We start from the raw sequence: 27035 nt of genomic DNA, 5'->3' as shown, positions 1-27035 counted from the left end.
CATTTAAGAAAAAGCCACACACGTTTTGTGATCAAATCTTTCATAACGAGAATGATTTGAGTGAATTGATTTTACAATTTTTATCCCCCCTCCCCACCATCTGTCACTTTGCTTGGGACAAAAGGAGCCTTCAGAACTGAAATTTCGTCTCAATTATTCATTCAAATCAATTCACTCAAATCATTCTCGTTATGAAAGATTTGATTACAAAGTGTTTCCGTCTGTACGACTGGTTTTTGAATGCACCCCGCTTCAATGGCAGAACGCGGATGAATTTAAAGACATCAAATGAGAATAATCCTTTATAAAAATTAAAATTGACTGACGCAAACGTGAGTTCTTCATGTTTTTATTGAAAACAACATAGTGCGGGAGGCGGGGGGACATTGAGTCCGAGTGGACCTTGTTCCGCGCCTCCATTGTTGAGGCGGCCGACCGGAGCTGCGGCCATAAGGTCATTGGTGCCTGTCGTGGCGGCAATCCCCGAACCCGCTGGTGGACACCGGCGGTAAGGGATGCCGTCAAGCTGAAGAAGGAGTCCTATCGGGCTGTTTTGGCCTGCGGGACTCCCGAGGCAGCTGAGCGGTACCGGATGGCCAAGCGGAACGCGGCTTCGGCGGTTGCTGAGGCAAAAACCCGGGCGTGGGAGGAGTTTGGCGAGGCCATGGAGAATGACTTCCGGACGGCTTCGAGGAAATTCTGGTCCACCATCCGGCGTCTCAGGAGAGGGAAGCAGTGCAACGTCAACACTGTTTACAGTGGAGATGGCGTGCTGCTGACCTCGACTCGGGACGTCGTGTGTCGGTGGGGAGAATACTTCGAAGACCTCCTCAATTCCACCGACACGCCTTCCATTGTGGAGGCAGGGCCTGGGGACTCTGAGGCGGACTCTCTAATCTCTGGGGTTGAAGTCACTGAAGTAGTTAACTCCTCGGTGGCAAGGCCCCGGGGGTGGATGAGATCCGCCCGGATTTCTTAAGGGCTCTGGATGTTGTGGGGCTGTCATGGCTGACACGTCTCTACAGCATCGCGTGGACATCGGGGACAGTGCCTCTGGATTGGCAGACTGGGGTGGTGGTTCCCCTCTTTAAGAAGGGGGACCGGAGGGTGTGTTCCAATTACAGGGGAATTACACTCCTCAGCCTCCCTGGTAAGGTCTATTCAGGGGTGCTGGAGAGGAGGGTCCGTCGGGAGGTCGAACCTCGGATTCAGGAAGAACAGTGTGGCTTTCGTCCTGGCCGTGGAACAGTGGACCAGCTCTTCACCCTCAGCAGGATCCTCGAGGGTGCATGGGAGTTCGCCCAACCAGTCCACATGTGTTTTGTGGACTTGGAGAAGGCGTTCGACCGTGTCCCTCGGGAGGTCCTGTGGGGGGTGCTTCGGGAGTACGGGGTACCGAGCCAACTGATAAGGGCAGTTCGGTCCCTGTATCACCGATGCCAGAGTTTGGTCCGCATTTCCGGCAGTAAGTCGGATTCGTTTCCAGTGAGGGTTGGACTCCGCCAAGGCTGCCCTTTGTCACCGATTCTGTTTATAATATTTATGGACAGAATTTCTAGGCGCAGCCGAGGCGTTGAGGGTTTCCGGTTTGGGGACCTCAGCATCGCGTCTCAGCTTTTTGCAGACGACGTGGTGCTGTTGGCTTCTTCAGGCCGTGATCTCCAGCTCTCACTGGAGCGGTTCGCAGCCGAGTGTGAAGCGGTCGGGATGAGGGTCAGCACCTCCAAATCCGAGTCCATGGTCCTCGATCGGAAAAGGGTGGAATGCCCTCTCCGGATCGGGGATGAGATCCTGCCCCAAGTGGAGGAGTTTAAGTATCTTGGCGTCTTGTTCACGAGTGAGGGGAGGATGGAGCGCGAGATCGACAGGCGGATCGGTGCAGCGTCGGTAGTAATGCGGACTCTGTACCGGTCCGTCGTGGTAAAGAGAGAGCTGAGCCTAAAAGGCAAAGCTCTCAATTTACCGGTCGATTTACGCTCCTACCCTCACCTATGGTCACGAGCTATGGGTCGTGACCGAAAGAACGAGATCCCGGATACAAGCGGCCGAAATGAGTTTTCTCCGCAGGATGTCCGGGCTCTCCCTTAGAGATAGGGTGAGAAGTTTGGTCATCCGGGAGAGACTCGGAGTAGAGTCGCTACTCCTCCACGTTGAGAGGAGCCAGATGAGGTGGCTCGGGCATCGAGTTTGACACCCGGATGTAAAGAAACACAACGTTACAGACAGATGACAAAAAACACAAGATATTATATAAACCAGCTTAACTACGGAAATTAATTAATGTAGCCACAGTGTTTGAACACTTAAACAGAGACATAAAGACAGAGCAGTTCAGTCTAACTCAGGGGTGGGCAAACCTTTTGACTCGCGGGCCGAACTGGATTCTAAATTTGGACCGGAGGGCCGAACCAGGAGCAGATGGACGTAGTGTTTGTGTGAAGTAATATAAACGACCTGTAAAGGTCATTGCATAAAAGATTTTGGCCTTAAGTAGGTAGTAAAGCATGGATATTCCAAACAAGTTTTTGGAAAACAAATTCATTTATAAACAGCATTACAAGAATTATAATAATTGACAATAAAGCTGACTCTAACTCTAACTCTCTAACTCTAAAAAACTGCTATCAGTGATTCTCATAAAATACGACACTGTTATTATGAATAACAGTCTCCATCACTTCAGTGCCTGCAGGTCAGATTAATGAAAGATCTTATGAGATCACATCAAACGGCAAACATTCTGACCAAATATATCATCTTGAAGAATCGGTAAAAGCATACATCCAAATGAAGTAATCAAAACGGCAACACGGTGAGGGGTATCTGAAAATCAGAGCAGAGTTAACACACAAACACCTGGTAACAGAGGTGAGGAAATTAGAAACACTTCCTTAAAGTAAGCCTTAAGAACTTTACATCTTAAGATTAGTCGCAAACGGGTGGTGCATCAATGTCCTTGAGCATCCTGCATTGTTTTAAAATGAGAATGGTCGCTAGTTTCAATGTGTACAAATCATATTCAAAATGCATTTTTTTTTACAACAAACTTAAGAGCCTCCCCTTCATTTTCAGTGGTAACAGTGTTGTTGGTCTCCCTTTTTTGCTAGTGCGTCATAGTCTGGAGTAAAATTTGTTGTGGCAATTCTTAGGAGAGATCCGAGGTGTTGATCCGTTTACCTCGATCTGTGACGGGTTGATGTCGATGTGGCTGAACGTCACGTCGCGTACGTCGAGCCAAATTGGCCACTCTTTATTAAACACTCGGCACTGTCTCCACCTTGCTTTTCCTTGGGCGACTCATTTTAATAGAAGGATTCCAGAGGAAGGTTTGTGGGTGGCTTTAGCGTATAACTGTATCTGAAAGCTCAGCGCGCGAATTACAAGAATGCTGTCGTCACGCTCTAAATTCGGGACTGATACAAATAGAGCGCCAGTGCCCCATGTCCGTATTACTGAGTACGTACACGCACTTGTGAGTGTGCACCGAGCTTTCTGACATGGCCTCCGGTAGTAAATGCGCAGGCGAGCGGTTCCCCATCTACTGGAGAAAAGCAGTAAATGCAGGCAAAATGACCCAAAAGATGTTTGATACAATTTATTCAGGGTTGGCGGGCCGGATTAAACGGTCCCGTGGGCCGGATGTGGCCCGCGGGCCGTAGTTTGCCCACCACTGGTCTAACTGCATAGCCTGTCAATAGGCAGCCATATGATTACGGCGTAATCATTACGCAATCCTCAGAGGAGGCTAGACAGGACGTTGGCTCCTTTGAGCGAATCGTCTTCGGTATTAAAATAACAATAAAAATTCAACAATTATTGAGATTAAAAGGAAAATGACTGACAAAAACAATTGAATTAGTTTTTCCCCTTTTCATGATGGCGTCGCACGTCCCTGGGCATACCCACAAAGTTTAATGCTATCCAATAGAAAGATGATGCTACTCAGATTGGATTGTAAGCTTGAGGAAGACATTAATTTAACATTTAATATTGTTTCATCTTTTCAACTATAAAAGAAATGAATCTACTCAACATGGGAAGCTAAGGGTGGAATATAGTATAATATAATAATATATAATAATATACCGTATTTTGCGCCCTATTAGGCGCACCGGGGTATAAGGTGCACCTTCAATGAACGGCCCATTTTAAAACTTTGTCCATATATAAGGCGCACCGGACTATAAGGCGCATAAAATAGAAGCTTTACTGCAACAAACTGAGGTTGACTAGGGTTGCGGTATGCACCCACTAGCCAATAACCAACGAGCCCTCTGTAAACAATCGCGTTTCTCAAACGATCTCCTATAAAATGATTGGAACTGACTAAAGTTCGATCTTAGCATTGGTACCACTTACCTATGTTTCCCTTCCATATCGATACGTAGATTTACTCTAAACATGAACGGAGCAGCCTATTTTGACATGAAATAGCCTCGCGCGTATAGCAGCTATCGTTATAGCATTAGCCATCCGCAATTTCCTATGAGCCTCAGCTCGCAATCTCCTATGAGCCTCAGCAAAGTGTAAACAATCGCGTTTCTCAAACGATCTCCTATAAAATGATCAGAACTGACTAAAGTTCGATCTAACGCATTGGTACTACTTACCTATGTTTCCCTTCCATATCGATCCGTAGATTTACTCGAAACATTAACAGAGCAGCCTATTTTGACATGAAATAGCCTCGCGCGTATAGCAGCTATCGTTATAGCATTAGCCATCCGCAATTTCCTATGAGCCTCAGCTCGCAATCTCCCATGAGCCTCAGCAAAGTGTAAACAATCGCGTTTCTCAAACGATCTCCTATAAAATGATCAGAACTGACTAAAGTTCGATCTAACGCATTGGTACTACTTACCTATGTTTCCCTTCCATATCGATCCGTAGATTTACTCGAAACATGAACAGAGCAGCCTATTTTGACGTGAAATAGCCTCGCGCATATAGCAGCTAACGTTATAGCATTAGCCATCCGCAATTTCCTATGAGCCTCAGCTCGCAATCTCCCATGAGCCTCAGCAAAGTGTAAACAATCGCGTTTCTCAAACAATCTCCTATAAAATGATCAGAACTGACTAAAGTTCGATCTAACGCATTGGTACTACTTCCCTATGTTTCCCTTCCATATCGATCCGTAGGTTTACTCGAAACATGAACAGAGCAGCCTATTTTGACATGAAATAGCCTCGCGCGTATAGCAGCTATCGTTATAGCATTAGCCGTCCGCAATTTCCTATGAGCCTCAGCTCGCAATCTCCCATGAGCCTCAGCAAAGTGTAAACAATCGCGTTTCTCAAACGATCTCCTATAAAATTATCAGAACTGACTAAAGTTCGATCTAACGCATTGGTACTTCTTACCTATGTTTCCCTTCCATATCGATCCGTAGATTTACTCGAAACATTAACGGAGCAGCCTATTTTGAAATGAAATAGCCTCGCGGGTACAACAGCTATTCGGTGACGCCCCCTGACTACAGTTACCGTAATGTTGGGAAGCGATGCGACCTTGTAATTTACTAGTCGTACTAAAACGTACTAAAACATTTTGGCAGAGCGCTGTGTACAACCAGTATGGATCAACAAATTCATCACTTGATCCATATATAAGGCGCACCGGACTATTTGGCGCACTGTCGACTTTTGATAAAAATTTAGGTTTTCAGGTGCACCTTATAGGGCGGAAAATACGGTAATATAATGTGCCCACCCCCACTTGCCGCAGGGGGCCCCAACGGGGGCCGCAGTGGGCCAGGGGCCACTTCCTTCCTACTGGGGCTGCAGGGGCCACAGGCCCCTATTGGAGGCCACAGGGCCCACAGGACCCCATTGGGGGCTGCAGGGGGCCAGGGGCAACGCCCCGGAGGGGGCTCAGGGGGAAAAGCTTCCTGGAAACTCCTGGATTTTGGCAGTATAGCAACTCCAAAACCATTAATTTCATCACTCAATTTCAACAGTTTTGTTAAAAAAAATATTCCTGCTTGGTGGGCTACCAAGGTGAATATAATACAGTCAAGCCTCGGTTTTCGACTATAATCCGTTCCAGAAGGCTGTTCAAGAAGTGAATCGGTCGAATTCCGAATCTATTTTTCCCATTACAAATAATGGAAAAATTTTAATCCGTTCCAAAACTTTTTAAAGCTTTTTAGCGCATTTTTGTCCGATCGCGCAACCAAAGCGTGTCGCCGACCACGCAACTGCACCGCGCTGGTTGCATTATTGTGGTAGAGCCAATTTCAGAGTCGCTGAAATTTAGAAAATATTTTTAAACTCCTAATGTACTTTCCAAAATTCAAGTGGACCTAAGTGCACAGGGAGCTTAATTTAGTCCGATTGTGCAACCGCAGCGCGCCGGGCGCTCACTGTCGCATTGCTTTAATAGCGTCTTTGTGTTCCGAGTTGCAAGATGACGCTGCTCTCGAGCCATGCCCATCTGAAGCAGGTTCCTGATCCCCTTCGACTTGTCTATTTCCCTGGCACGATCCTCGTCTTTTTTCTCTAAAACCTTCGCCCTGCTGGCTAGAACTTATGCTAATCAGGCAAAGGAGTAGGCAAATGATGTGACGAAAGTAGCGCCAAAATGCTGCCGAAAACAATTCAGCTGTTGTCGCAATACTGCTGCCAGCAGTCCCCCCCCCCCTCATATAAAAACAATTTTCTCAACGGATCTACAAGGTTCACAAAAATGATACTCCCGACGGAAAAAAACACTGAAATCCTCGGAAGATTCTCATCCCTGTATAATATAATATAATATAATATAATATAATATAATATAATATAATATAATATAATATAATATAATATAATATAATATAATATAATATAATATAATATAGACTGCATGTGGTTAAAGACTGGGGACATACCTTCCATTTCCGAGTTGCCACCAAGAACATTCACGGCAATATTATTGACCATGTTCAAAATAACATCTGAGGATAAACAATACATGAAGAAAAAGATGAGTCAAAATATACAAGTGTGCCTTTTCAAGCTTTGTTATGGTTCAGAAACAAAACGGGTTGTTGCTTTCTTACCTTTAGCTGAGCCAATCAGATTCTTGGAATACTTGACTTCACCAGGTCCATAGCCAGATGCATAATCTGAAGGAGGAAAACAATCCTTCTGACACACTATTTACAAAATGATATGAATAAACAAACTCAACAGACCAAAATGAGAAATCTACCAAACTAAAATACATTAAAATATATACCCAAGTCATCGTCCTGATCTTCCGCTCTTTCAGAAGGCTCAGCTATTTCTTCATACTCTTCCACCATGCTTGTCCCAAACACTCTGGAAAAAGCAAGTAATTCTCTTCTATGGATGCGTATACAAGTTGTTTTTCTAAATGTGTTTGCATAACTGGGTCAAAGACAGCCTTCATTTTCTAATCTAAACAATTATAGCAAAACAAGTCATTTAACCAATCGCATGAACCGACAAAGTGAACACTCTCTTCTCAATAAAATCGAAGCTGAAAGTGTATTGATCCTTTGTGGGTGTGCTGAAGCCACAGTAGGCTGACTAGTACATACCTAATGAGACTGAGAGGGCAGAAATGTTCAGAGCCAAAGTGAGAGAGCAGCTCAACCTACAAAAATATAAATGATTCAAATATTACAACAGGTATATGCGATGTGATATGCATCAATGGCATTTTTCTCATCTATGTTATTTATGAAAAATGATGGTAGCATTAATTTTCAAACCATTTTAGTAGTGGGAAAGTAGGATCATTTGACATAACGTGATTACCGTAATTTCCGGACAATAAGTTGCGTTTTATTTCATAGTTTGGGTGAGGGGGGGGGGGCGACTTATACTCAGGAGCGACTTATATGTTTTTTTTCACAAATCTTTACTTGATCATTAACACATCACTTACAAGTATAGTTGACCACTTCACATGTTCATTTTAGTATAGTTGATCACTTCACATGCTTTGATATCTTTATCTTGAACATATTCAAACCATGAAAAATAGAGCGAAAAAATCAAATAAAGTAATTAACACTTTAAAGCGCCATATCTTCTGGACATGTCCTCTGTCACCAGGATGACATAAAGGACGAGAAATTTGATCGATGGATTTAATGATTTGGAGTGACACGAATGGTTTGATAATATTGTTGTTTATGTGATAGTTATTTAAAATATAGTTTATATATCGTTGTATGGGCCTGTGGAATAATTTGAACAGCGGCGCGGCACACGGCATTGTTGACAAAGGACGATCGATAAAAGACGAAAAATTTGATCGATGGATTTAATGATTTGGAGTGACACAAATGGTTTGATAATATTGTTGTTTATGTGATAGTTATTTAAAATATAGTTTATATATATTTGTATGGGCCTGTGGAATAATTTGAACTGCGGCGCGGCACACGGCATTGTTGACAAAGGACTGGATTTAATGAATTGGAGTGACAGATGGTTTTATAAACGTGTTATTTATGTAATAATTTTTTTAAATAACTGAATGTTACGTCAGGCCCGTTCTCAGCTCTTCGTTTGTGTTTGTCACGTTAGCATACCGTATCGTTTAGCCTGTTGTTGCTTTTTCATGTCTGTTCTTGGTGTTGGATTTTGTCGAATAAATTGCCCCCAAAAATGCGATTTATACTCCGGAGCGATTTATATACCGTAATTTCCGGATTATAAATCGCGTTTTTTTTTCATAGTTTGGGTGGGGGGGGCGATTTATACTCAGGAGCGACTTATGTTTTTTTTTTCAAAAATCTTCCCAAAAAAAAACTGAAACCGCAATAAACGAATCGCAATGTAGCAAGGGATTACTGTAATTTGAATTTCAAGTGACGACAGCAGCGCAACGTCGCGTCAGCAGCAGCTCGTCGAGTCAATCTTTGTCCTTTATGTAAACAACTGCCGCGCTGCTGACGCAGCGTCGCAACAACACGTGAGCAACAACAGGCTAAACCAGGGGTGGGCAAACTTTTTGACTCGGGGGCCGAACTGGGTTCTAAATTTGGACCGGAGGGCCGGACCAGGAGCAGATGGACGTAGGCGTTGTGTGAAGTCATATAAGCGACCTGTAAAGGTCATTGCATAAAAGATCTTGGCCTTTAGTAGGTAGTAAAACATGGATATTCCAAACAAGTTTTTTTGAAAACAAATGCATTTATTAACAGCATTAAAAAAATAATAATTCACTAAAAAACTGCTATCAGTGATTCTCATAAAATACGACACTGTTATTATGAATAACAATCGCCATCACTTCAGTGCCTGCAGGTCAGATTAATGAAAGAGGTTTATCTTATGAGATCACATCAAACGGCAAACATTCTGACCAAATATATCATCTTGAAGAATCAGTGAAAGCATACATCCAAATAAAGTAATCAAAACAGCAACACGGTGAGGGGTATCTGAAAATCAGAGCAGAGTTTTAACTCGCAAACACCTGGTAACAGAGGTGAGGAAACGGGAAACACCTCCTTAAATTAAGCCTTAAGAACTTTACAGGTTAAGATTAGTCGCAAATAAGTGGTGCATCAATGTCCTTGAGCATCCTGCATTGTTTGAAAATGAGAATGGTCGCTAGTTTCAATCCCTGATATGTGTACAAATCATATTCAAAATGCATTTTTTTACAATAAACTTGAGAGCCTCCCGTTCATTTTCAGTGGGAACAGTGTTGTTGGTCTCCCTTTTTTGCTAGTGCGTCATAGTCTGGAGTAAAACTTGTAGTGGCAATTCTTAGGCGAGATCCGAGGTGTTGGTCCGTTTACCTTGATCTGTGACGGGTTGATGTTGATGTGGCTGAACGTCACGTCGCGTACGTCGAGCCAAATTGGCCACTCTTTTTTTAACATTCGGCACTCACTTCTTTTTTTCGGGCCACTCATTTTAATGGAAGGATTCCAGGGGAAGGTTTGTGGGTGGCTTTAGCTCAAAACTGCATCCGAAAGCTCAGCGCGCGAATTATAAGAATGCTGTCGTCAAAGCCCACGCTCTAAATTCGGGACTGATACGAATAGAGCGAGAGTGCGCCAAGTCCGTACTACTGAGTACGTACGTACACGCACTTGTGAGTGTGCACCGAGCTTTCTGACACGGCTTCCGGTAGTAAATGCGCAGGTGAGCGCTTCGCCATCTACTGGGAAAACGCAGTCATTGCAGGCAAAATGACCCAAAAAAAAAAAGTTTAATAATACAATTTGTTCAGGGTTGGCGGGCCGGATTAAACGGTCCCGTGGGCCGGATGTGGCCCGCGGGCCGTAGTTTGCCCACTCCTGGGCTAAACACAAACATAAACATAAACACAAACTAAGAGCTGAGAACGGCGCTGACGTAAAATTCAGAGTTATTAAAAAACTATTACATAAATAACACGTTAATAAAACCATCTGCGTCACTCCAATTCATTAAATCCATCAATCGTCCTTTGTCGATGACAATCGATTCTGGATCAAGATGGCGGCGCGTGCATACGCAGCGACCTCTGTCTGTCCCGCCCAAACGGTGTTTTGTCCGTCTAATGAGTGTTTGTCCGGCAGTTTTTTTTGTTCGTCTCGTCGTACCGAGTCGTGCTACAAGTACGGCAGGCAGGTTCTGCTTGACATAGACATAGCCGTGTCAGGCCAAAGCGAGTTTTGTCGAGTTCTGGACTTTGATGCGGGAACATTAAAGGAGCTCGGACTGCTACGTCCTGAAGCGTCGCCGGGCTCGTCTGCTATTCCTCCCCCGGTTGGGAAGCGTCGAAAGCGGTGTGCGAGGAGGCTGAAGAGGGGCAAACGCGGGGGCGTCCGGGCCAGGCTGGCGGCCAACCCTGCTCGCCCGGCTGTGCCTTCCATTCTTCTGGCGAATGTTCGATCGCTGGACAACAAAATGGATTACCTTCGCTTGCTGCGATCTACAAACCGGACAGTGCGGGACTGCTGTGTGCTCGTGTTCACTGAGACATGGTTGACTGTCAACATTCCGGACTCTGCCGTACATCTGGAGCGGCTAGCGTGCTATCGGGCGGACCGGGCCATTGTACAAGGGGGGAAATCTCGTGGAGGTGGAATATGCTTCTACATCCGTGACGAATGGTGCCGGGACTCTGTAGTGGTATGCAAGCACTGCTCGCCACTGGCGGAGTTCGTGATCATTAAGTGCCGTCCTTTTTACCTGCCAAGGGAATTTACCGTGATTCTGCTAGTCGCGGTTTACATCCCGCCTTCCAACATCGAAGGCGACAGGATCGCAGCTCTTAGTGAACTGTACCAGGCTGTCAGTGAACAACAGACAGCGCACCCTGACGGTTTCACCATCTTTGCTGGGGATTTTAATCATGCTAACCTGAAGTCTGTTTTTCCGAGGCTTCACCAGCATGTTAATTTTCCTACGCGTGGCGACAGCTTCCTGGACCTGGTCTACTCTTCGCATAAAGGAGCTTTCAAAGCCGCCCCCCTCCCCCATCTTTGACTTTCTGACCATATCACTGTTATGCTTTTGCCCGCATACAGACAAATGGTGAAAGCGTCCAGGCCAGTTCGCAAGCAGGTACGGGTGTGGCCTGAGGGTGCCTCTGATGCACTGCGTGACTGCTTTGGCTCTACTGACTGGGACATGTTTAGGAGGGCTGCCACTTGCGACGATTGGACAGACGTTGAGGAGTATACTGACTCTGTTTCCTCCTACATCAGGAAGTGCATTGATGATGTGACTCTCTCAAAATCCATCGTCACTCGGGCTAACCGGAAGCCATGGCTGACAGGTGCTGTCTTCAGGCTGCTGAGGGCCAGGGACAAAGCCTTTAGAGCGGGGGATGAGGCTGGCTTGAGGACTGCGAGGGCTGACCTGTCCCGGGGCATCAAAGATGCAAAGATGGCGTTCTCGTGCAAAATTACCACCCACTTCAAGGACAGCAGGGACGCACGGAGCCTTTGGCAGGGCATTCAGACCATCACGGGTTACAAGCCCGCGCCGCAGAGCTGTGAAGGCGACGTCCGTCTGCTCAATGACCTCAACCGCTTCTTTGCTCGCTTCGACACTCAGAACAGCACTTGCCCGCTGAAGGCCACTCCCCCTTCACACGATCTGCCCCTGTGCCTCTCCGCCGACAGCGTGAGGAGGGTGCTTGCCGCTATCAACATCCGTAAGGCGGCGGGCCCTGACAACATCCCGGGTCGAGCGCTGAAGGACTGCGCTGGTGAGCTGACGGATGTCTTCACAGACATCTTTAACACTTCCCTGCAGCAGGCCATCGTCCCGTTGTTTTTCAAAGCTGCCACCATCGTACCTGTGCCGAAGAAACCCGCTCCGTCCTGCTTCAATGACTATCGCCCCGTGGCACTTACACCCATCATCATGAAGTGCTTTGAGCGGCTTGTCATGGAGCACATCCGATCCGTTCTCCCCCCCCACCATTGACCCCTTCCAGTTTGCGTACCGAGCCAAACGGTCCTCTGAGGATGCCAGCTGCTCTGCCCTCCACTCGGCCCTCACCCACCTGGAGAGAAGGGACTCGTATGTGAGATTGCTGTTTGTGTACTTCAATTCTGCCTTCAACACCATTTTGCCACAACGCCTCATCAGCAAACTTGACACGCTGGGCCTCAGTACCTACCTCTGCAACTGGCTACTGGACTTCCTCTGTCAGAGGCCACAGGTAGTACGTGTTGGCGACAAAATCTCCGCCAGCATCACGCTGAGCACGGGGGCCCCCCAAGGCTGCGTGCTCAGTCCGCTGCTCTTCACCCTCCTGACGCGTGACTGCACTGCAACCTACAGCGACAACCGTATAGTGAAGTTTGCTGACGACACGACTGGTGGGTCTCATCACCAAGGGAGACGAGACTCAATACAGGCTGGAGGTTGACCTTCTGACCACGTGGTGCAGGGACAACAACCTCCTGCTGAACGTCGACAAGACCAAGGAGATTGTTGTGGACTTCCGGAAGGGTCACACTCAACACCTGCCGCTGACCATCGACGGTGCTGTGGTGGAGAGAGTGAGCAGCGCCAAGTTCCTGGGGGTGCACATCAGTGAGGACCTCTCCTGGTCCACCAACACCGCATCACTGGCAAAGAAAGCCCAGCGCCGCCTGTACTTCCTGCGGAAACTCAGGTGAGCGAGCGCTCCTTCGGCCGTCATGACTACATTTTACCGCGGCACCATTGAGAGCGTCCTCTCCAGCTGTATTGCTGTTTGGGGTGGCGGCTGCACTGACTACAACTTGAAGGCCCTGCAGTGCATAGTGAACACTGCTGGTAAGATTGCTGGTGCTTCGCTCCCCTCCTTGAAGGACATTTACACCTCCCATCTCACCCGCAAGGCGACCACGATTGTGAGTGTTGTGAGTCACCCCGCTCACTCTTTGTTCGAGCTTCTGCCCTCTGGGAAGAGGTACAGAAGCCTGCGCTCCCGCACCACCAGACTCTCAAACAGCTTCATACTCCAGGCTGTCAGGATCCTGAACTCGCTTCCCCGTTCTGCGTAGCGTCCTGTAGTTTTACTGTCTGTATGCACACTGGCTCTTATTGTGTGAAGGCGAAGGCCTTCACACATATGTTATTCTACTCCATTCACTTTATTATTGTGTGAAGGCGAAGGCCTTCACACTTATGTTATTCTACTCCATTCACTTTATTGTGTGAAGGCGAAGGCCTTCACACATATGTTATTCTACTCCATTTACTTTATTGTGTGAAGGCGAAGGCCTTCACACATATGTTATTCTACACCATTCTCTATTATTATTATTGTGTGAAGGCGAAGGCCTTCACACATATGTTATTCTACACCAGGGGTGGGCAAACTACGGCCCGCGGGCCACATCCGGCCCACGGGACCGTTTAATCCGGCCCGCCAACCCTGAACAAATTGTATTATTAAACTTTTTTTTTTTTGGTCATTTTGCCTGCAATGACTGCGTTTTCCCAGTAGATGGCGAAGCGCTCGCCTGCGCATTTACTACCGGAAGCCGTGTCAGAAAGCTCGGTGCACACTCACAAGTGCGTGTACGTACTCAGTAGTACAGACTTGGCGCACTCTCGCTCTATTCGTATCAGTCCCGAATTTAGAGCGTGGGCTTTGACGACAGCATTTTTATAATTCGCGCGCTGAGCTTTCAGATGCAGTTTTGCGCTAAAGCCACCCACAAACCTTCCCCTGGAATCCTTCCATTAAAATGAGTGGCCCGAAAAAAAGAAGTGAGTGCCGAATGTTAAAAAAGAGTGGACAATTTGGCTCGACATACGCGACGTGACGTTCAGCCACATCAACATCAACCCGTCACAGATCAAGGTAAACGGACCAACACCTCGGATCTCGCCTAAGAATTGCCACAACAAATTTTACTCCAGACTATGACGCACTAGCAAAAAAGGGACACCGACAACACTGTTCCCACTGAAAATGAACGGGAGGCTCTCAAGTTTATTGTAAAAAAATGCATTTTGAATATGATTTGTACACATAGCAGGGATTGAAACTAGCGACCATTCTCATTTTCAAACAATGCAGGATGCTCAAGGACATTGATGCACCACCTATTTGCGACTAATCTTAACCTGTAAAGTTCTTAAGGCTTACTTTAAGGAGGTGTTTCCCGTTTCCTCACCTCTGTTACCAGGTGTTTGCGAGTTAAAACTCTGCTCTGATTTTCAGATACCCCTCACTGTGTTGCTGTTTTGATTACTTTATTTGAACGTATGCTTTCACCGATTCTTCAAGATGATATATTTGGTCAGAATGTTTGCCGTTTGATGTGATCTCATAAGATAAACATCTTTCATTAATCTGACCTGCAGGCACTGAAGTGATGGAGATTGTTATTCATAATAACAGTGTCGTATTTTATGAGAATCACTGATAGCAGTTTTTTAGTGAATTATTATTTTTTTAATGCTGTTAATAAATGCATTTGTTTTCAAAAAAATTGTTTGGAATAACCATGCTTTACTACCTACTAAAGGCCAAGATCTTTTATGCAATGACCTTTACAGGTCGCTTATATGACTTCACACAACGCCTACGTCCATCTGCTCCTTGTCCGGCCCTCCGGTCCAAATTTAGAACCCAGTTCGGCCCGCGAGTCAAAAAGTTTGCCCACCCCTGTTCTACACCATTCTCTATTATTATTGTGTGAAGGCGAAGGCCTTCACACATATGTTATTCTACTCCATTTACTTTATTATTATTATTGTGTGAAGGCGAAGGCCTTCACACATATGTTATTCTACTTTTTTCACTTTATTGTGTGAAGGCGAAGGCCTTCACACATATGTTATTCTACACCATTCTCTATTATTATTGTGTGAAGGCGAAGGCCTTCACACTTATGTTATTCTACTCCATTCACTTTATTGTGTGAAGGCGAAGGCCTTCACACATATGTTATTCTACTCCATTTACTTTATTATTATTATTATTCTATTTTATTCCCGCCACTTTTTTGTCCCGCTTCTTCTTCCACAAAATTCATCCGATTCACTCCATTCCACTTTTCACGTATTCCAAATATTCACGACATGAGCGCTTGTATTTTTCTCATTCCGAAAATTTTCCGATTCCGCAAAATTCCCAAAATTCCGACAAATTTTTCCCCATCCATTCTTAATGGCACATTCCACATTTCACAAAATTTCGTTTTTCACCTCTAACTTCTACATTTTTCAACCGATTCAACCCATTCCAACTTTCAACTGTTCATCTTTTGCCTACCTATTCCACAACTTCCCACTTACCAAAAATTCCAAATTTTCAAATTTGAAATTCAACCAAAATTCTCTCAAATTCTGTTTTTCTACTCTAATTTCTACATTTTTCAACCGATTCAACCCATTCCAACTTTCAACTGTTCATCTTTTGCCTACCTATTCCACAACTTCCCACTTACCAAAAATTCCAAATTTTCAAATTTGAAATTCAACCAAAATTCTCCAAAATTCAGTTTTTCCACTCTAATTTCTACATTTTTCAACCGATTCAACCCATTCCAACTTTCAACTGTTCATCTTTTGCCTACCTATTCCACAACTTCCCACTTACCAAAAATTCCGAACTTTCACATTTGAAATTCAACCAAATTCTCCAAAATTTCGTTTTTCCACTCTAATTTCTACATTTTTCGACCGATTCAACCCATTCCACATTTATTCCCTTTATTCATCTTATGCTTACCACATTCACTCCCATTCACCCCCACTTCCACTATGCTTACACAATTCAACCCTTGACCCCCAATTCCAGTGTGGCGGCCATCTTGGATGACCCTGAAGTGCCACCAATGAACCCAGAATGAACCGGAAGTGCCCCAAATCAAACCGAAAGTGACCCCAAATAGACCGGAAGTGACCTCAGGTAAACCGGAAGTGACCCCAAATCAAACCGGAAGTGACCCCAAATGTACCGGAAGTGACCTTTTTAGACCGGAAATGACCCCTAATAAACCGGAAGTGACCTCAGACGAACCGGAAGTGACCCAAATTAAACCGGAAGTGACCCAAATAAACCGGAAGTGACCCCAAATAGACCGGAAGTGACCCCAAATAGACCGGAAGTGACCTCTGGTAAACCGGAAGTGACCCCAAATCAAACCGGAAGTGACCACAAATGAACCGGAAGTGACCTTTTTAGACCGGAAGTGACCCCAAATAAACCAGAAGTGACCTCAGCTAAACCGGAAGTGACCTGTTTTAAACCGGAAGTGACCCAAATAAACCGGAAGTGACCCAAATTAGACCGGAAATGACCCGAATCAAACCGGAAGTGACCTTATTTCAACACTAAGTGCCCCAAATAGCTACAATTGCTAACTTTTTCGTTTTTTGTCCGATTTAACCCGTTTCAACATTTTTACCCCAAAAGTGAACCTCTTGAGGCCGTTTTTTGTTTTTTTTCCAAATTTAGAAAGATTTTGGCGCAATTGCTTTTTTTATTTTCCCATTCATTCTCTATGGGGATTCAACATTTGCTCTAACTTCTATATTTTTCAACTGATTCAACCCGTTCCAACTTTCAACTGTACATCTTTTGCCTGCCTATTCCACAACTTCCCACTTACCAAAAATTCCAAATTCGAAATTCAACCAAATTCTCCAAAATTTCGTTTTTCTACTCTAATTTCTACATTTTTCAACCGATTCAACCCATTCCAACTTTCAGCTGTTCATCTTCTGCCTACCTATTCCACAACTTCCCACTTACCAAATATTCCAAACTTTCAATTTTGAAATTCACCACAAATTCTCCAAATATTCTACATTTCTCAAGTAATTCAACACGTTTCAACATCGTTCGGCAGCATTCCCCGAAAAAGTTATTCATACATTTCGCCTTCACACGCAATTTCTCCAGAAATTGCAAAATTCTAGTTATTATTATTATTATATTTTATTCTCCTCACTTTTTTGTCCCGCTTCTTCTTTCACAAAATTCACCCGATTCACTCCATTCCACTTTTCACGTATTCCAAATATTCAGGAAAGGGTGGCTTGTATTTTTCTCATTCCGAACATTTTCCGATTCCGCAAAATTCCCCAAATTCCGACAAATTTTTCCCCATTCATTCTTAATGGCACATTCGACATTTCACGTTTACGTCGTTCCAATTTGAAATTCACATCATTCAGCACATTCTAATCACATTCGGAAGGATTCTCGACATTCCCAAAATTCCCAAATTCAAAAATTTCACGTTTTCACGTTAAAAATTCCGACAAATTTTCACAAAATTTCGTTTTTCAGCTCTAACTTCTACATTTTTCAACCGATTCAACTCGTTCCAACTTTCAACTGTTCATCTTTTGCCTACCTATTCCACAACGTCCCACTTCCCAAAAACTTCACATCTTTTATTTTGAAATTCAACCAAAATTCTCTAAAATTTCGTTTTTCCACTCTAATTTCTACATTTTTCAACCGATTCAACCCATTCCAACTTTCAACTGTTCATTACTTTTCTACCGATTCCACAACTTCCCACTTACCAAAAGCTTCACATCTTTTATTTTGAAATTCACACCCAATTCCTTTTCCCTTCTCATTTCTACATTTTTCAACCGATTCAACCCATTCTAACTTTCAACTGTTCATCATTTTTCTACCTATTCCACAACTTCCCACTAACCAAAAACTTCACATCTTTTATTTTGAAATTCACACCCAATTTCCTTTTCCCTTCTCATTTCTACATTTTTCAACCGATTCAACCCATTCCAACTTTCAACTGTTCATCATTTTTCTACCTATTCCACAACTTCCCACTTACCAAAAACTTCACATCTTTTATTTTGAAATTCAACCAAAATTCTCTCAAATTCCGTTTTTGTACTCTAATTTCTACATTTTTCAACCGATTCAACCCATTCCAACTTTCTACTGTTCATCATTTTTCTACCTATTCCACAACTTCCCAAATACTTCACATCTTTTATTTTGAAATTCACACCCAATTCCTTTTTCCCTTCTCATTTCTACATTTTTCAACCGATTCAACCCATTCCAACTTTCAACTGTTCATCATTTTTCTACCTATTCCACAACTTCCCACTTACCAAAAACTTCACATCTTTTATTTTGAAATTCACACCCAATTCCCTTTTCCCTTCTCATTTCTACATTTTTCAACCGATTCAACCCATTCCAACTTTCAACTGTTCATCATTTTTCTACCTATTCCACAACTTCCCACTTACCAAAAACTTCACATCTTTTATTTTGAAATTCACACTCAATTCCCTTTTCCCTTCTCATTTCTACATTTTTCAACCGATTCAACCCATTCCAACTTTCAACTGTTCATCATTTTTCTACCTATTCCACAACTTCCCACTTACCAAAAACTTCACATCTTTTATTTTGAAATTCACACCCAATTCCCTTTTCCCTTCTCATTTCTACATTTTTCAACCGATTCAACCCATTCCAACTTTCAACTGTTCATCATTTTTCTACCTATTCCACAACTTCCCACTTACCAAAAATTTTCACATCTTTTATTTTGAAATTCACACCCAATTCCCTTTTCCCTTCTCATTTCTACATTTTTCAACCGATTCAACCCATTCCAACTTTCAACTGTTCATCATTTTTCTACCTATTCCACAACTTCCCACTTACCAAAAACTTCACATCTTTTATTTTGAAATTCACACTCAATTCCCTTTTCCCTTCTCATTTCTACATTTTTCAACCGATTCAACCCATTCCAACTTTCAACTGTTCATCATTTTTCTACCTATTCCACAACTTCCCACTTACCAAAAACTTCACATCTTTTATTTTGAAATTCACACCCAATTCCCTTTTCCCTTCTCATTTCTACATTTTTCAACCGATTCAACCCATTCCAACTTTCAACTGTTCATCATTTTTCTACCTATTCCACAACTTCCCACTTACCAAAAACTTCACATCTTTTATTTTGAAATTCACACCCAATTCCCTTTTCCCTTCTCATTTCTACATTTTTCAACCGATTCAACCCATTCCAACTTTCAACTGTTCATCATTTTTCGACCTATTCCACAACTTCCCAAAACCTTCACATCTTTTATTTTGAAATTCACACCCAATTCCTTTTTCCCTTCTCATTTCTACATTTTTCAACCGATTCAACCCATTCCAACTTTCAACTGTTCATCATTTTTCTACCTATTCCACAACTTACCAAAAACTTCACATCTTTTATTTTGAAATTCACCACAAATTCTCCAAATATTCTACATTTCTCAAGTAATTCAACACGTTTCAACATCGTTCGGCAGCATTCCCCGAAAAAGTTATTCATACATTTCGCCTTCACACGCAATTTCTCCAGAAATTGCAAAATTCTAGTTATTATTCTCTTTTATTCTCCACACTTTTTTGACACGTTTCATCTTCCACATAATTCATCCGATTCACTCCATTCCACTTTTCACGTATTCCAAATATTCACGCGACGAGCGCTTGTATTTTTCTCGTTCCGAAAATTTTCCGATTCCGCAAAATTCCCAAAATTCCGACAAATTTTTCCCCATTCATTCTTAATGGCACATTCGACATTTCACATTTACGTCGTTCCAATTTGAAATTCACATCATTCAGCACATTCTAATCACATTCGGAAGGATTCTCGACATTCCCAAAATTCCCAAATTCGAAAATTTCACGTTTTCACGTTAAAAATTCCGACAAATTTTCACAAAATTTCGTTTTTCACCTCTAACTTCTACATTTTTCAACCGATTCAACTCGTTCCAACTTTCAACTGTTCATCTTTTGCCTACCTATTCCACAACGTCCCACTTACCAAAAACTTCACATCTTTTATTTTGAAATTCAACCAAAATTCTCTAAAATTTCGTTTTTCTACTCTAATTTCTACATTTTTCAACCGATTCAACCCATTCCAACTTTCAACTGTTCATTATTTTTCTACTGATTCCACAACTTCCCACTTACCAAAAGCTTCACATCTTTTATTTTGAAATTCACACCCAATTCCTTTTCCCTTCTCATTTCTACATTTTTCAACCGATTCAACCCATTCCAACTTTCAACTGTTCATCATTTTTCTACCTATTCCACAACTTCCCACTTACCAAAAACTTCACATCTTTTATTTTGAAATTCACACCCAATTTCCTTTTCCCTTCTCATTTCTACATTTTTCAACCGATTCAACCCATTCCAACTTTCAACTGTTCACTATTTTTCTACCGATTCCACAACTTCCCACTTACCAAAAGCTTCACGTCTTTTATTTTGAAATTCACACCCAATTCCTTTTCCCTTCTCATTTCTACATTTTTCAACCGATTCAACCCATTCCAACTTTCAACTGTTCATCATTTTTCTACCTATTCCACAACTTCCCACTTACCAAAAACTTCACATCTTTTATTTTGAAATTCACACCCAATTTCCTTTCCCCTTCTCATTTCTACATTTTTCAACCGATTCAACCCATTCCAACTTTCAACTGTTCATTATTTTTCTACCGATTCCACAACTTCCCACTTACCAAAAGCTTCACGTCTTTTATTTTGAAATTCACACCCAATTCCTTTTCCCTTCTCATTTCTACATTTTTCAACCGATTCAACCCATTCCAACTTTCAACTGTTCATCATTTTTCTACCTATTCCACAACTTCCCACTTACCAAAAACTTCACATCTTTTATTTTGAAATTCACACCCAATTTCCTTTTCCCTTCTCATTTCTACATTTTTCAACCGATTCAACCCATTCCAACTTTCAACTGTTCATCATTTTTCTACCTATTCCACAACTTCCCACTTACCAAAAACTTCACATCTTTTATTTTGAAATTCAACCAAAATTCTCTCAAATTCCGTTTTTGTACTCTAATTTCTACATTTTTCAACCGATTCAACCCATTCCAACTTTCAACTGTTCATCATTTTTCTACCTATTCCACAACTTCCCAAATACTTCACATCTTTTATTTTGAAATTCACACCCAATTCCCTTTTCCCTTCTCATTTCTACATTTTTCAACCGATTCAACCCATTCCAACTTTCAACTGTTCATCATTTTTCTACCTATTCCACAACTTCCCACTTACCAAAAACTTCACATCTTTTATTTTGAAATTCACACTCAATTCCCTTTTCCCTTCTCCTTTCTACATTTTTCAACCGATTCAACCCATTCCAACTTTCAACTGTTCATCATTTTTCTACCTATTCCACAACTTCCCACTTACCAAAAACTTCACATCTTTTATTTTGAAATTCACACCCAATTCCCTTTTCCCTTCTCATTTCTACATTTTTCAACCGATTCAACCCATTCCAACTTTCAACTGTTCATCATTTTTCGACCTATTCCACAACTTCCCAAAACCTTCACATCTTTTATTTTGAAATTCACACCCAATTCCTTTTTCCCTTCTCATTTCTACATTTTTCAACCGATTCAACCCATTCCAACTTTCAACTGTTCATCATTTTTCAACCTATTCCACAACTTCCCACTTACCAAAAACTTCACATCTTTTATTTTGAAATTCGCCACAAATTCTCCAAATATTCTACATTTCTCAAGTAATTCAACACGTTTCAACATCGTTCGGCAGCATTCCCCGAAAAAGTTATTCATACATTTCGCCTTCACACGCAATTTCTCCAGAAATTGCAAAATTCTAGTTATTATTATTATTATATTTTATTCTCCTCACTTTTTTGTCCCGCTTCTTCTTTCACAAAATTCATCCGATTCACTCCATTCCACTTTTCACGTATTCCAAATATTCAGGAAAGGGTGGCTTGTATTTTTCTCATTCCGAAAATTTTCCGATTCCGCAAAATTCCCAAAATTCCGACAAATTTTTCCCCATCCATTCTTAATGGCACATTCGACATTTCACAAAATTTGGTTTTTCACCTCTAACTTCTACATTTTTCAACCGATTCAACCCATTCCAACTTTCAACTGTTCATCTTTTGCCTACCTATTCCACAACTTCCCACTTACCAAAAATTCCAAATTTTCAAATTTGAAATTCAACCAAAATTCTCTCAAATTCCGTTATTCCACTCTAATTTCTACATTTTTCAACCGATTCAACCCGTTCCAACTTTCAACTGTTCATCTTTTGCCTACACAACTTCCCACTTACCAAAAATTCCAAATTCTCAAATTTGAAATTCAACCAAAATTCTCTAAAATTTCGTTTTTCTACTGTAATTTCTACATTTTTCGACCGATTCAACCCATTCCAAATGCATTCACCTTATGCTTCCCACATTCACTCCCATTCACCCCCACTTCCACTACGCTTACACATTCAACCCTTGACCCCCAATTCCAGTGTGGCGGCCATCTTGGATTGACCCTCTAGTGCCCCCAATGAACCCAAAATGAACCGGAAGTGGCCCAAATCAAACCGAAAGTGACCCCAAATAGACCGGAAGTGACCTCAGGTAAACCGGAAGTGACCCCAAATCAAACCGGAAGTGACCCCAAATGAACCGGAAGTGACCATTTTAGACCGGAAATGACCCCAAATAAACCGGAAGTGACCTCAGCTAAACCGGAAGTGACCTGTTTTAAACCGGAAGTGACCCAAATAAACCGGAAGTGACCCACATTAGACCGGAAATGACCCGAATCAACCCAGAAGTGACCTTATTTCAACACTAAGTGCCCCAAATAGCTACAATTGCGCTAACTTTTTCGTTTTTTGTCCGATTTAACCCGTTTCAACATTTTTACCCCAAAAGTGAACCTCTTGAGGCCGTTTTTTGTTTTTTTTTCCAAATTTAGAAAGATTTTGGCGCAATTGCTTTTTTTATTTTCCCATTCATTCTCTATGGGGATTCAACATTTGCTCTAACTTCTACATTTTTTAACTGATTCAACCCGTTCCAACTTTCAACTGTACATCTTTTGCCTACCTATTCCACAACTTCCCACTTACCAAAAATTCCAAATTCGAAATTCAACCAAATTCTCCAAAATTTCGTTTTTCTACTCGAATTTCTACATTTTTCAACCGATTCAACCCATTCCAACTTTCAACTGTTCATCTTTTGCCTACCTATTCCACAACTTCCCACTTACCAAATATTCCAAACTTTCAATTTTGAAATTCACCACAAATTCTCCAAATATTCTACATTTCTCAAGTAATTCAACACGTTTCAACATCGTTCGGCAGCATTCCCCGAAAAAGTTATTCATACATTTCGCCTTCACACGCAATTTCTCCAGAAATTGCAAAATTCTAGTTATTATTATTATTCTATTTTATTCCCGCCACTTTTTTGTCCCGCTTCTTCTTCCACAAAATTCATCCGATTCACTCCATTCCACTTTTCACGTATTCCAAATATTCACGACATGAGCGCTTGTATTTTTCTCATTCCGAAAATTTTCCGATTCCGCAAAATTCCCAAAATTCCGACAAATTTTTCCCCATCCATTCTTAATGGCACATTCCACATTTCACAAAATTTCGTTTTTCACCTCTAACTTCTACATTTTTCAACCGATTCAACCCATTCCAACTTTCAACTGTTCATCTTTTGCCTACCTATTCCACAACTTCCCACTTACCAAAAATTCCAAATTTTCAAATTTGAAATTCAACCAAAATTCTCTCAAATTCTGTTTTTCTACTCTAATTTCTACATTTTTCAACCGATTCAACCCATTCCAACTTTCAACTGTTCATCTTTTGCCTACCTATTCCACAACTTCCCACTTACCAAAAATTCCAAATTTTCAAATTTGAAATTCAACCAAAATTCTCCAAAATTCAGTTTTTCCACTCTAATTTCTACATTTTTCAACCGATTCAACCCATTCCAACTTTCAACTGTTCATCTTTTGCCTACCTATTCCACAACTTCCCACTTACCAAAAATTCCGAACTTTCACATTTGAAATTCAACCAAATTCTCCAAAATTTCGTTTTTCCACTCTAATTTCTACATTTTTCGACCGATTCAACCCATTCCACATTTATTCCCTTTATTCATCTTATGCTTACCACATTCACTCCCATTCACCCCCACTTCCACTATGCTTACACAATTCAACCCTTGACCCCCAATTCCAGTGTGGCGGCCATCTTGGATGACCCTGAAGTGCCACCAATGAACCCAGAATGAACCGGAAGTGCCCCAAATCAAACCGAAAGTGACCCCAAATAGACCGGAAGTGACCTCAGGTAAACCGGAAGTGACCCCAAATCAAACCGGAAGTGACCCCAAATGTACCGGAAGTGACCTTTTTAGACCGGAAATGACCCCTAATAAACCGGAAGTGACCTCAGACGAACCGGAAGTGACCCAAATTAAACCGGAAGTGACCCAAATAAACCGGAAGTGACCCCAAATAGACCGGAAGTGACCCCAAATAGACCGGAAGTGACCTCTGCTAAACCGGAAGTGACCCCAAATCAAACCGGAAGTGACCACAAATGAACCGGAAGTGACCTTTTTAGACCGGAAGTGACCCCAAATAAACCAGAAGTGACCTCAGCTAAACCGGAAGTGACCTGTTTTAAACCGGAAGTGACCCAAATAAACCGGAAGTGACCCAAATTAGACCGGAAATGACCCGAATCAAACCGGAAGTGACCTTATTTCAACACTAAGTGCCCCAAATAGCTACAATTGCTAACTTTTTCGTTTTTTGTCCGATTTAACCCGTTTCAACATTTTTACCCCAAAAGTGAACCTCTTGAGGCCGTTTTTTGTTTTTTTTCCAAATTTAGAAAGATTTTGGCGCAATTGCTTTTTTTATTTTCCCATTCATTCTCTATGGGGATTCAACATTTGCTCTAACTTCTATATTTTTCAACTGATTCAACCCGTTCCAACTTTCAACTGTACATCTTTTGCCTGCCTATTCCACAACTTCCCACTTACCAAAAATTCCAAATTCGAAATTCAACCAAATTCTCCAAAATTTCGTTTTTCTACTCTAATTTCTACATTTTTCAACCGATTCAACCCATTCCAACTTTCAGCTGTTCATCTTCTGCCTACCTATTCCACAACTTCCCACTTACCAAATATTCCAAACTTTCAATTTTGAAATTCACCACAAATTCTCCAAATATTCTACATTTCTCAAGTAATTCAACACGTTTCAACATCGTTCGGCAGCATTCCCCGAAAAAGTTATTCATACATTTCGCCTTCACACGCAATTTCTCCAGAAATTGCAAAATTCTAGTTGTGTGAAGGCGAAGGCCTTCACACATATGTTATTCTACACCATTCTCTATTATTATTATTATTCTCTTTTATTCTCCACACTTTTTTGACACGTTTCATCTTCCACATAATTCATCCGATTCACTCCATTCCACTTTTCACGTATTCCAAATATTCACGCGACGAGCGCTTGTATTTTTCTCGTTCCGAAAATTTTCCGATTCCGCAAAATTCCCAAAATTCCGACAAATTTTTCCCCATTCATTCTTAATGGCACATTCGACATTTCACATTTACGTCGTTCCAATTTGAAATTCACATCATTCAGCACATTCTAATCACATTCGGAAGGATTCTCGACATTCCCAAAATTCCCAAATTCGAAAATTTCACGTTTTCACGTTAAAAATTCCGACAAATTTTCACAAAATTTCGTTTTTCACCTCTAACTTCTACATTTTTCAACCGATTCAACTCGTTCCAACTTTCAACTGTTCATCTTTTGCCTACCTATTCCACAACGTCCCACTTACCAAAAACTTCACACCTTTTATTTTGAAATTCAACCAAAATTCTCTAAAATTTCGTTTTTCTACTCTAATTTCTACATTTTTCAACCGATTCAACCCATTCCAACTTTCAACTGTTCATTATTTTTCTACTGATTCCACAACTTCCCACTTACCAAAAGCTTCAAATCTTTTATTTTGAAATTCACACCCAATTCCTTTTCCCTTCTCATTTCTACATTTTTCAACCGATTCAACCCATTCCAACTTTCAACTGTTCATCATTTTTCTACCTATTCCACAACTTCCCACTTACCAAAAACTTCACATCTTTTATTTTGAAATTCACACCCAATTCCTTTTTCCCTTCTCATTTCTACATTTTTCAACCGATTCAACCCATTCCAACTTTCAACTGTTCATCATTTTTCTACCTATTCCACAACTTCCCACTTACCAAAAACTTCACATCTTATATTTTGAAATTCACACCCAATTTCCTTTTCCCTTCTCATTTCTACATTTTTCAACCGATTCAACCCATTCCAACTTTCAACTGTTCATCATTTTTCTACCTATTCCACAACTTCCCACTTACCAAAAACTTCACATCTTTTATTTTGAAATTCAACCAAAATTCTCTCAAATTCCGTTTTTGTACTCTAATTTCTACATTTTTCAACCGATTCAACCCATTCCAACTTTCAACTGTTCATCATTTTTCTACCTATTCCACAACTTCCCAAATACTTCACATCTTTTATTTTGAAATTCACACCCAATTCCTTTTCCCTTCTCATTTCTACATTTTTCAACCGATTCAACCCATTCCAACTTTCAACTGTTCATCATTTTTCTACCTATTCCACAACTTCCC

At 41.8% G+C, this 27035-nt stretch overlaps 1 protein-coding gene across 20 annotated transcripts in view; it reads right to left on the bottom strand.

The window, feature by feature from the left end:
• LOC133166020 (SUN domain-containing ossification factor-like) overlaps positions 1-27035 on the bottom strand; it is a 156901-nt gene that overhangs the window by 26212 nt on the left and 103654 nt on the right. For 18 of the 20 annotated variants that reach the window (XR_009717684.1, XR_009717683.1, XM_061295991.1 and 15 more), the window contains 5 exons: positions 7547-7602; positions 7222-7304; positions 7043-7108; positions 6872-6937; positions 2746-2823 (listed from right to left, as the gene is read on the bottom strand). Coding sequence is in view for 18 of the 20 variants with exons in the window: in XM_061295991.1 (XP_061151975.1) it covers positions 2746-2823; positions 6872-6937; positions 7043-7108; positions 7222-7304; positions 7547-7602 (349 nt within the window). In the remaining 2 variants the exon portion in view is untranslated. The remainder of the gene's footprint in view (positions 1-2745; positions 2824-6871; positions 6938-7042; positions 7109-7221; positions 7305-7546; positions 7603-27035) is intronic. The other 2 variants (XM_061295999.1, XM_061295986.1) reach the window with 1 other exon arrangement.

This window comes from Syngnathus typhle, linkage group LG13, assembly GCF_033458585.1.
Source record: "Syngnathus typhle isolate RoL2023-S1 ecotype Sweden linkage group LG13, RoL_Styp_1.0, whole genome shotgun sequence".
Lineage (NCBI taxonomy): Eukaryota > Metazoa > Chordata > Actinopteri > Syngnathiformes > Syngnathidae > Syngnathus > Syngnathus typhle.
The sequence above is the reverse complement of the archived record's forward strand: the minus strand, read 5'-3'. Positions and strand labels throughout refer to the sequence as shown.